Source organism: Epargyreus clarus, unplaced genomic scaffold (assembly GCF_041222505.1).
Source record: "Epargyreus clarus isolate Ecla_fem2 unplaced genomic scaffold, WU_Ecla_fem_2.2 ptg000031l, whole genome shotgun sequence".
Classification (NCBI taxonomy): Eukaryota; Metazoa; Arthropoda; class Insecta; order Lepidoptera; family Hesperiidae; genus Epargyreus; species Epargyreus clarus.
The window spans coordinates 10,462,787-10,475,275 of record NW_027332236.1 but is presented as its reverse complement, the minus strand read 5'-3'; the positions used below and the strand labels follow the sequence as shown (position 1 = coordinate 10,475,275).

Here is a 12,489-nt window from a genome sequence, read left to right as displayed (position 1 = left end):
ATATGCAACATGTTTAGAAAACTTCGATAGCGTGATTCAGCAGCGTCATCTCTTGTCGAGTAGCGGGAAGTCCCTACACAAATATTAGATCTTCAATATAACAGATACATCATATCGACAACGAATTGGCAATAACTCCTAACTCAAAAAATGCTACTTTACATAAGGAGAAACGCTTCTTTAAATAAGAAGAAACGCTACTTTAATAAGACATAGAACGTATTGTCACATTTTAATATTTTGCTCAATTTTGAACCTAAGCAACTTTGTAGCTTTATATTTTTCAGAAGGAAAGGAGGTGTAGTATAGAGATAAGTATGTTTGTACTTATGTGTAATCCTATTAGTATTTAAGCAGTACTGTTTATTATTATGGTTCATAGTACATTGGGACGTGAATCAAATAACATCTTTTATTTCGCCTCGATCTCCCATCCTTACAACCTGGTGTCTCAAGGACGACCTGTGATACGTCATTTGAAGTCCAAATATGCAAAAATCGCTTTTTCGTAAAAAAATTGAGATACGAGTTGTTGCCAATTCGTCGTCGATATAGCTGACCTTCAACGATATCGCAGCTGATCCGCATCCTTGTGGCGAAGGCGAGTCCGGCGCGCACGGCGGCGTGCAGGTCGCGGGCGTAGCGCGGCGACACCAGCAGCACGCCCGGCGCGCCGCCGCCGCCGCCGCGCTGCACCAGCGAGCCGAGCAGGCGCACGATGCGCGGGTGCGGCGGTATGCTCCTTGAATAACCATTATTACACCATTAGATTTTTTTTTGTCTAGATATATAGGTATAACTCAAAGGTGACTGACTGACATAGTGATCTATCAAGCACAGCCCAAACCACTGGACGGATCGGGCTGAAATTTGGCATGCAGGTAGATGTTATGACGTAGGCGTCCGCTAAGAAAGGATTTTGATCAATTCTACCTCCAAGGGGATAAAATATGGGATGAAATATTACTTCGTAACGCGAGCGAAACCGCGGGCAAAAGCTCGTTATAGTATAAGAGTAGCAGACGAGCATGCAATCCACCTGATGGTAAGTGGCTCCTGCCGCCCATGGACATCTGTAATCAACCTCAGATATGATTATATATTCCTACGTGAGGTCGGCCACAGATGCGCCGCTAGCCCTGAGGACTAAGCTGGAACGCCTCGGAAAAGTCTGTCTAATCTAATAGTAGATACTCAAACATTAAAGACCCGACCAAACAGAACGCGTATTCTAGCGCCACGTGTGGCGTAATTTACGCCGCGTTCTAGCGTCGCGTTGCGTTGTACTGAGTTAGTGGAGAGCGCTCACACAGAGCGTGTATGCGTCCAGCGTACGGCGTGCTAACGCGACGCTGGGCGTTCTTGTCGCCGGGCGTTGTAGTTTTTTACGGATTTGCGTACTAGCGCGGGGCGTAATTTTGCGAAATATTTAATGTTTAATGATTTATTAGGATTGCTAATATAATCAATTTCTTTAATTTATTGTTGTATACAGGGTGAATTTTTCAAATAGGCCTTCAGGGCCAAATCCGAAACTATGAGGATTAGCGAAAAATGCTGAAAGGAGTTACGAGGCAGATTTTGTTAAAAACTAAAATGGCATCATTCGTTTTTTAAAATATCTTTTTCCCTAGCCGGGAATCGAACGAGTTCATTTTGAAAAAAAATACACCCTCTATATTATTTCATTATCTCATAGTGTTGCCTATAAGGATCAAATTCTGGGAAGTAATGATAATTGATACAGTAAAGGAAAAGCCTTATTTTTAAGAAAATTCAATTTTTTCATAATAATTTGGCAGTTAAGTTTCCGCCATTCATTAATTTAAACATTTAGCGTATTAATAATTTTTTGGTCTAATGTTCCAAATCATTCGAAAGCGGACGTTTTGTTCTCCAAGTATTTATATTTTTATGTTTGATTTAGTTAATGTTATTTTTAGGACCATTGTAATAGATTGGCAACTTGCTATGCGCGGTGTTTCGTTTAATACTGATGTAGAGTTAACAATTTGCGAGAATGACTTTTTCGAGTCAAATCTGAGTGAGTACTTAACAAAGAGATCTTTCAAATATTACAAACAAACTATCTGTGGCCAATCTCACATAGGAATAGCCACTTACCATCAGGTGGCCTGCATGCCCGTTCGCTACTTGTATATAAGAGACATGTGTCACCTGGTGTAAAAGAACTCCATGGCCAGCTCGTGGTAGTGGCGCTCGTCCGCCGGCAGCACGGACTTCACCGCGGCGGGGGCGTGGCCCGCCCACGCGCCGCGCACCGCGTACACCACGCCGTACTGCCCGCGACCTTACACACAATATCACACGTTAAAAAGTTGTCAACGAAATGAAGTGAAATTTATTGCAAGAATGTTTATCATCAACCCGTTACCGTCCCAGTGCTGGGCACGGGTCTCCTCTCATAATGAGGATTAGGCCATAGTGCATCGCGCTGGCCAAGTGCGTATTGGTAGACTTCACAAACCTTCCACCTGTTTTCCTTCACCGTTTAAGCAAGTGATAGTTAATTTCTATAAAGCACATAACTTCAAAAAATCAGAGGTTTGCCAGGGTTTTGAACCTCGGACCCCTCGAGCGAAAGACCGAGTTTCTTAACCACTAGGCTATTACTGCTTATGTTTGTTACAATAAAATTGATTGCAAAAATGGTTACATAATTAATAGGCGAGTCTTTTATAATATAGAAGTAGCAGACGAATATGCAGTCCACTTGATGGCAACTCGCTAGTGCCGCCCGTGGACATCTTTAATCAACCTCAAATAGAATAAGGTATTGGTCCTGAGGTTGGCCACAGATGCGCCGCAATCCCTAAGGACTAAGCGGGAAAGCCTCGGAAAAGTATGTCTCCCTTACCGCATTCTTCAAACCAGAACACAGCAGCGCTTAACGCTGCTGTTATGAGGCAGAAAACACGGTATGGCGGTGGTACCCACGGAGTGGAACTACTAAGTCTTATAATACTAGAAATAAAGATAAACTGGCGATACCTCATTTAAGATTAAGCAAGGAATATAATTATTTCACGTAAAATTTTCTACCATGTGTTTTCTGGGTATCGTAATATAGATGAACAATAACAATATGGGTTGATATTGAAACTCACCGATTTCCCGGCCGAGTTCCGGCGTACCGTACATAAGGAGATCGCACATCGACGTACTCTCGAGACACAGCCGAGCGAACGATGGAGCGTACCTTAAAATAATACAAGTGCACACATCAATATCTCTTTAATAATTAGCCACGTGCTACTACTGGCACACGAAGGTCAAAGGTGGTAGAATCATATTTCTACCTAATAACAGCAGTTTTAAACACTGCTGCATTCTGGTTTGAAGGGTGTGATACAGAATACATGTTTAACCGAGGCGTTCGAACTTAGTTCTCAGTTGTAGCAATGCAATTGTGGCTGACCCCAGGACTCTATTCACTTACCACGGACATTTTTTTTATGTAGGGGTAACCCTCAAAAGGTACCCGACGACGTGGGAGCGACGCCGGATTATATGGGATTTTTACCGCACTAAGCCCCCCCGGTGGCCGTCCTCAACGCTTGTTGGAGAACTCCGGGATCTCCGACGGAACACGACCGGAGTCCTCCAAGCGCGATGCCCCGATCGGACTCTGCCCTGGGGGGAGCAGTTTTCACTCCTCTCACACCATCTGGTGTTCACGACGGTATGCGACGACACATACCGTCGTCCAGGGATCGCTTACTGGACGGCTCAAGCTCCCACTGTTGCCGCCCGCAAACCCCCTTTTAGTCGCCTCTCACGACAGGCAGGGGTTACCATAGCCCTATTCTATTAACGGGACACGGGACACCACGGACATATCTATGATACGTTCAAAATCTTCCTCAGTAGTGGGAGAGACATGTGCCTAGATATAAGATACGAAATAGATAAGTTTTACTCAAAAATACTTACTTTTTCCTGATAGCCAGTTTCATGTCCTCAGTGTGATGCAAACGGTTCGCTAATGAGTTTTCTAAGGAGGCGAGCGCTGATTGATATCTTTCGTGCGCTTCGCTTAACCTTTCTAATATCTGAAATGGTACCAGAGTACGAAAGATGTTATGATATAAATAACATTATACATTATCATTATCATAACATTATAAATACAATTTTTAATAAGTCATTTAATAAATCGTTTGTCAGTTAAGGAACAGGAAGGTAAGAGGGATTGAATATGGTAGAACCCTTTGTGATTCACACATGTGTCACACATATTTCTGCCTAATAACAGTAGTGATAAGCGCTGCTGTGTTCTGGTTTGAAGGGTGTGGTAGGGGTGACATACTTTTCCGAGGCATTCCAGCTTAGTCCTCTGGGGTAGAGGAGTTGTACCGAAGGGCCTACCCCTTAATATCTAATCCTATCCTGGAGTTGATTATAGATGTCCATGGGCGGCATGGATTCCATGCTCGTCTGTTGCTCCTATATTATAAAATAGCGTGGAATGTGAGAGGAAATATGTAACGTGGGCGTTGTGTAGAGTCCGCGCTAAACTGCTAGTTCGGTCTGTAGTTGTTGCGGAAAACTTCGAGCTTATACTCCGTAGCAACGTGCGGACACACTAACTGCACTATGTCCCCGCGGGCGAGAGCGGGCAGCGGAGAATGCCGAGGGGTCCCGCGCTGTCTTCGTCCCGCGAATATGCCTATTTATATAATGATAGCGGACTAGCAGTTTGGCGCGGCGTGTACCTGCGCGGAGATGACGCGCGCGAGGCGGTGCGGCTGCAGCTCGTGCAGCGTGTGCAGCGCCACGCGGCGCCGCCACAGCGGGCTCAGCGTGCAGCACTCCGCCGTCACGCCGCCGCCAGACACGCTCAACCTGACACACGCACCGTATGTTCAAACATATACTCTATTTGCTTACTGTACAGGGTGAATTTTTCAAATAGGCCTTCAGGGCTAAATCAGAAACTATAAGGATTAGTGAAAAATGCTGAAAGGAGTTACCAGGCTGAATTTGATAAAAAGTAAAATTGCATCATTCGTTTTTTAAAATACCTTAGAGTCGATATAGAATCGAACGAGTTCATTTTGAAAAAAAATACACCCTCTATATTATTTCGCTATCTGATAGTGTCGCTTATAAGGATTAAATTCTGGGAAGTAACATTATGTGACAAATTAAAGAAAAAAACCTCAGTTTTAAGAAAATACATATGATTTCATATTAAAATAGCAATTAAGTTCCCGCCATTTATTAATTTAAACATTTTGCTTATTAACATTTTTTTTTGCCCTAATGTTTCAAATCATTCGACAGCGGACGTTTTGTTCTCCAAGTATTTGAAAATTCGAATTATTCAAAAGTTCCCGAAAAAAATTTATTAAATCGTCGAATGTCGAATAATTAGAAGATTCCAATTTCGAATTAAATATTAGTAGTCGATTCGATCGATATTCGCACACCCCTAATACCGTGTCTACTTGTGTAACGCCTCACCTCTGGAAGAACCGGCGCAGCGAGTCGAGCAGCGCCCGCATGACGGAGAAGGAGGCGAGGTCACGCAGCTCCACGCGGCGGCTCGCGCGCGCCAGCTGCCGCGCCGCCTCGCTCGCGCCCGCCGCGCCGCCCCACCACCGCTCCAGCGACTCCAGGCATCTGACACATACACACACAACGTCACACATTGACACACAGTGGGGCACCGCTCCAACGACTGCAGGCATCTGACACATCCACACACATACCGTTACACATTAACACACAGTGGGACACCGCTCCAGCGACTGCAGGCATCTGATACATACACATACAACGTCACACAGTGGGGCACCGCCCCAGCGACTCCAGGCATCTGACACATCCACACACACCGTGATACATTAACACACAGTGGGGCACCGCTCCAACGACTACAGGCATCTGACACACGCCCACACATACCGTGCCACGTGACACGGTGACTAACACACACGAAGCGTCACACGAGACGCAGCTTACATTCAATAATGAGTACACACACGGACCGTGACACGATACGATGCTTACGTTCAATAGTGACTAACACACGGACCGTGACACGATACGATGCTTACGTTCAATAATAATATTAATCCAATGGACATGACGACAAATTTTAAAATCCCCAACTATAACGTAGTTTTACGAAAGGGACATGTCCGTCGGGCTAGTTGATCATGCTCGGGAAGCGACCGGACTCCCACAGTCGGAGCTTGTATATATGCAAGATATTTAAGATAACTTCGATAACGTGAATCAGAACGAGTAACGAGATGTCGCCACAAAAATTGAATTATTTAAGCAATGAATCCTGCAAATCAAATCAAATCTCTTTTTTACTTGTGAATATAGGTCTAACAGGTGCAGTATTTTATACTTCTATTTTATTATAAATATAATAAATTTTAGTTTATATTAAAACTGAGTCATTTTTAAGAATACTTCAATATATTGTTTTTACTTTAGTCATTTATTCTTTGAAATTTTACTACTGTCATCATGCCTATTGCCCAAGTGCGAGTCTTTATTTATTTATTTTAATTTATTTGTCTACACGACTTTGTCGCTGGGCGAACAAATCCTCCGGTAAAACCACAATACAAAACAAACCATCTATCATAAATAATTAATTATATGTACCTCTATGTAAAATTGTACAATATTTACTTTAAAAAAATGCCAATTTACACACATATGGAGTTTCTTTCGCCGCTTCTTGTCCATAACGACATACCGAATGCGAGTCGAATTCGCTAACGGTGGGTTCCGTGCCACGAAATTTTTCATTTATTTTTTATTTTTTCTATTTGATATCATAGCAGCCATGGAAGTAAATGAATTATGAAAATTTAAACGGTTTATCTATAACAGTTCAATCGATAAAACAATAACAATAAAAAACAGTCTTCTTGTATGGCGACGCTCATTTATTAACAATGATAATCGAAGCGCGATATTTCCATAAAATTACTCAAATAAACTCTAACTTATGTCTGGTTAGGCATAAAAGAAATACATTCAAAAATATCAAAATTATTGAAAAAAAAAATTAACACTCACCTTTGCAACGTACCAAAGTATGTATCCTTGAGACAATCAACAAACTTGACAAGTTTCAAGCTGATCTTACGACTCAGCTTGGCAAGAACTGTAAATTTAAAAAACTATTTACGTGATGACATGACCGCTACACTTATTTCTAACTAATAACAGCAGTGTTAAGCACTGCGGTGTTCTGGTTTGAAGGGTGTGGTAAGGGAGACATACTTTTCCGAGGCGTTCCAGCTTAGTCCTCGGGAGTATCGGCGCATCTGTGGCCGACCTCAGGTAGGAATATCTAATGCTATCTGGGGTTAGTTACAGATCTTCATAGGCGGTATTCGCCAGTTACCCTCAGGTGGAGAAAGATGGTAAAGCTTTAATTATTACAGTAACTTGAAGACAAACAACATTTACATAGAATGCCAGCGTTGCAGGTGACTGCAGTCACCTGAAAGATTAAAGCTTATGCTATTATGTTTTATTGTATACTAGCTGACCCGGCAAACTTTGTACCGCCTCAGAATCTATTTATGAAATATATTTATTATTTACTCACTTTTTAAACCTTTTCTGGACTTCCACAAATTATTCTAAACTAAAATTAGCCAAATCGGTCCAGCCGTTCTCGAGGTTTAGCGAGACTAACGAACCGCAATTGATTTATCTTATATATAAAATTCTCGTGTCACAATGTTAGTTACCGTACTCTTCCGAAACGGCTTTACCGATTTTCACCAAATGTTTTATGTACATTCAGTAGGTCTGAGAGTCGGCTACTATCTATTTTTCATACCCCTAAGTGATAAGTTGTTCACCATTAACATTTTTTTTATTTATATCGCAACACAACCGGGTCAGCTAGTAAATAAATAAATTTGCACCCCTCTTAAACCCCATGTCAGTAGTGTTCCCTCACCAGTTTGCTGCACGTCTAGCGAAGCCTGCTTTACAGAGAGCTGGGCGCCGCTGCAGCCGAGCCCCGCGCCCGCCCCCCGCCACGTGCTCTGCGACAGCGAGAACGCCGCGCTCTCGTTCTCCACGTGGACGTCCGCCGGTGACGTCATCGCCTCGTCTAACCGCGACTGGGACACGATGAAGTCATAGATCAGTAAAAATACACTCCTACCAAGCAAATAATAATTATATTATAAAAACTAAAAACCACGCTAAAATCGCACACGGAAAGTCGATAATCCTGGTTCCTGACGATCCTGATCAGGGGAATGGGATAAAATTATTAAAATCGTGTATTTTCATCGGTTCTTGATTATTCAAAATTTTAAATTAATCGGACCGTTCAAAGTGGGTAAAAATCGAGTTCAAAAATTTCGTTACATACATACATACATACATACAAGTCAAACTAATAATAGCTTTCCAGAATTTAATCCTTATAAGCGATACTATCAGATAGTGGAATAATATAGAGGGAGTATTTTTTTTCAAAAATGAACTCGTTCGATTCCCGGCTAACGAAAAGGATGTTTTAAAAAACTAATGATGCAGTTTTAGTTTTTATTAAAATCGGCTTCGTAACTCCTTTCAGCATTTTTCGCTAATCCTCATAGTTTCAGATTTGGCCCTGAAGGCCTAATTGAACAATTCACCCTGTATATACAATGAATTTATTTTTACATAATTAATTTAATTTTAATAGTGTTATTATAGTTCCGTTTTTTTCATTTATAATTATCAAATTCTGGGAAGTAATGATAAATGACAAAGTAAAAGAAAACCCTCATTAAAAAAAATACATATTGACATGTGTCGTGTCGTTAAATTCGTCTGGATTGTGGGACTAACCATAGGCTAGTTTTAAACATTCAGAATTTTGTTATTTATAATAATTGCTAGTTACTCCAACACTCACCCTTGCTCTACTGTAGCATTCACTGGCACACAAGCTTTCGTCGTTCGACTGTATAATCTCATAATCGTCGAAATTGTAACTATCGAAGGACACAGCTTCCTCTGCATCCGATTCCGAGTCCCGATCGACCGTATCCCGATAGATCGTACCACCCCGATCGGTCGTATCACCCCGATCGTTTTGATCGTTCAGTTGGAGTGACACGGTCGGACTACTTCTAACCGAGTAAAATATCGAATTCGATATCATGAAGCGTTTGTCCTGATGGCAAGGTAAATCTGTAAAAGAAATTTAATGTTAAATTTCGTGGGTTAATTCCGAATGAAACAAAATGTAATAGGACTCTAGGAGCTTACAAATTATCAATCATAATATTGATTCTTATATTAATACCGGATCGGAATAATCTACACCTATATATCAGACTTGTCCTGACTGATTCATCATCATCATCCTCAACCCAATGAGAAGGATAAGCCATAGTCCACCGCGCTGGCAAAGTCCGTATTGGTAAACTTCACATACCTTTTAAAATATTGTATTTTTATTCCCAGGGATGCAGGCATCACGATGTTTTTCTTCACCGTTTAAGCAAGTTACAATTAATTACGATTAATACACACATAAAAAATCAGAGTTGGCCTGGGATTTGAACCTCGGATCCCTCGATCAAGAGGCCCAGTTTCTTAACCACTGCTTTGTATTTTGATTCATCATATCTCAGCCTTAACTACTGAAGCCGTTCCCGAGGGATATATTATAACCAAGATAATTAAAATAATAATAATTAATACTTTAAATTTATAATAATTTCGTACGTCAGTGATGACAAAATGCATAATATGTAATGTAATGCATATATTTCACAAATTTGATTTGACAGCTAGCAAAGACGCGAGTAAATGCTATTAGGGTTCGTACACAAAACTGCGATGCGACGTCGCATCGCAAAAATCTGCGAGCTCCCTCGACGCATCGCAAGAACTTGCGAATTAATTCGCATCGCACAGTGGTTGTTGTTGTTGGTCACCCTGAGAGACGCTACGCCGCACGATATCGCATCGCAGCAATTCGCATCGCAATTTTCAGCGTTGCGAATTCGCATCGCGTCGCATCGCAGTTTTGTGTTCGAGCCCTTAACTAGCTTACCATCAACACTCCAGTCCATATTGTTCACTTCCGACTTCATTTCTTCCAGCACTTCCTCCATTATTCGTATTAATTCCTGCTTTTTGTCGCCCTCAGAGAACATCTGGTTGATAGTCTGTAATATGATTAGTTCTTTAATAATACACATCTTATATATGATGTTCAAGTAAGTCTTTTGGAAATGTACCCTTACTATACATATATTTCTATGTATACTACTATGTACACATCTACTTTTTAGGGTTCCGTACCCAAAAGGGTAAACAACGGAACCCTATTACTAAGTCTTAGCTGTCTGTCCGTCTGTCACAGGATTATATGTCCGGAACCGTAATAGATAGACACAGTAAATTTTTACAATCCGCTTACTGCAATAACTGATATTATAATTAATACAAATAAGAACCATAAAACATATTTTAAAATAGTTTTTAATTTTATTATTCCTCGTTTACGTATCATTCATCGTCACCCCAACGACATCTGTTGTTGTGTCATATAACCAAGTATTGTTGAAAATAATTAAATGAATAAAATAAAGTAAAAAATAATGAAAATTTGGAGGAACGGTGGTACGGAAGCTTCCATGCGTGAGTTTGACTCGTACTTGGCGAATTATTTATCGATTAGACTCACTTCATACAACTGCTGCTCTTGTCTTGCCACGTACTGTATCTTCTTGGGTACCACTTGTAGCTCGCGAGCCATGTCGAACGACGCTAATATGAACTGCTGTAAGAGTTTCACGTGTACCTGAAACGTACTTACATTTTATGGTAAGCAAAGGGACATAGAATGAAATTCGGATCTTAAGGCTCGGTACATATCTGATGAAAAAGAGTCACGTATTATCGGTCGCGTTACACCAGAACAGACAATTATATAATAAAACATTCAACCTTTCAAACCTAACCCATGATGCGTCAGTGCGTCGAGCATACGTCTGTTGCGTTTCCGTCAACGCATTATCAGTCGGTCGGCCAGGCGCCACGTGTATTTTGACATTTTTGACAATGCAACATCAGCAGACATCGTTTGTGTACAGGCAAGTCAAGAGGCGCAATGTGGCAGATCTAATTTACCCCATAGACGCGACTTATGATACGCTCGACGCATTTTCCGTCAAACCATAAGGCCGTATTCGTAAACCTACTATTTTTCAAGACACAAAAAAGGGAAAAATATTTAGTCACACTCTGGACTGAAATTTTTTAGTCAATTCATTTAAAATGCATTTTTTGACATATTTAATTTGATATAAAAATCGTTTCATCCATTCACCAGCTACTGGGATCCTCTACTATATGAGGTATAAACTATCTTAGTTTTCAGGAGTGGCAGCACATCTGTGATCGGTGGAACCACTGCTCTATATGGCGTTAATTACAGATTTGATGTATAAGTGCGGCATAACTACATACCATCAGTTTTGTCGTAAGCTTCCTAAGCTATCCTAATACCTAATCCTAAATCCTATCCTAAAATTATTAATACAAAATGAACCTACTAATACAAAATAGACCTATTACCTAATCACACCTATTTCTGCCTCATAACAGCAGTGTTAGCCGCTGCTCTGTTCCGGTTTGAAAGGTGTGGTAAGGTCTTCGATCACTAATAAGAACTAGATACACAATCAGCGACAAAAAAATGGCGCGACGAAAAGAGCACCCAAATAGACATTTGGGTGCGCTTTTAGGTTAGTAGTGTTTGAACATTCGGAGAATAAACATGCCTCAGTGCTCGTTCAAAACTGCAAAAATCAAACGTCTAGTACGCTAACAAATGATGGAATATCGTATTTTCGGTAAGTATTATTATTATAAGTAGGTAATTGCTATCACTCAATTATAAATACTGCTATTTCGTTCGTAAATAATTTATTTTTAAGTTTTAAAAATTATCAACAAAAATCAACAGAATGTATAAACCATTTAAATTGTAAAGTCTGTTACTAAACGTACAATTCTTACTATTGCAAGCCCACTTGATTTGTTCGGGTAACATGGTGACTCTGTTCTAACTTGAATGGAGACGCTATTGTTTTATATTTTTTTCTTTAATTTAATTATTTTTTTTTTCTTTTTTTTGTTATATAAAAATATTTGTTTTGTATAATAATTAAACATAGGCAATGAGTAAATAGTAAATGAGTGAAATTAAATTATTAAGTAAATTATTATTTAATATATTTTATGATGTCTTTTCATCCAACTGCCGCGACAATAGTCATAGAATTATTATAATAAAGTCTATTGTCGAAAGATACACTAAAATAAGATTTCTTAACATAGCCAAAAAAGATACGGATAAAAAATTAAAATCCATCGAAAAGACTGTTTTCCAATAAACTCACTTTATTCAAGGGAATTAATGGCATCCTGTTGATTCCATATTTTTATTTTTACTCGACTGCCAAG

The 12,489-nt window shown here is 40.2% G+C and overlaps 1 protein-coding gene across 1 annotated transcript in view; it reads right to left on the bottom strand.

Annotated features, from left to right (window-relative positions):
* The window catches only part of LOC140754706 (dual serine/threonine and tyrosine protein kinase), a 34,372-nt gene that overhangs the window by 2,449 nt on the left and 19,434 nt on the right, over nt 1–12,489 (bottom strand). Inside the window, exons 9-19 of the mRNA XM_073089754.1 lie at nt 10,706–10,822; nt 10,070–10,184; nt 8,921–9,198; nt 7,967–8,132; nt 7,069–7,156; nt 5,488–5,646; nt 4,737–4,866; nt 3,955–4,073; nt 3,129–3,220; nt 2,179–2,311; nt 561–742 (exon numbers count right to left, since the gene is read on the bottom strand). Of these exons, the coding sequence (XP_072945855.1) occupies nt 561–742; nt 2,179–2,311; nt 3,129–3,220; nt 3,955–4,073; nt 4,737–4,866; nt 5,488–5,646; nt 7,069–7,156; nt 7,967–8,132; nt 8,921–9,198; nt 10,070–10,184; nt 10,706–10,822 (1,579 nt within the window). The remainder of the gene's footprint in view (nt 1–560; nt 743–2,178; nt 2,312–3,128; nt 3,221–3,954; nt 4,074–4,736; nt 4,867–5,487; nt 5,647–7,068; nt 7,157–7,966; nt 8,133–8,920; nt 9,199–10,069; nt 10,185–10,705; nt 10,823–12,489) is intronic.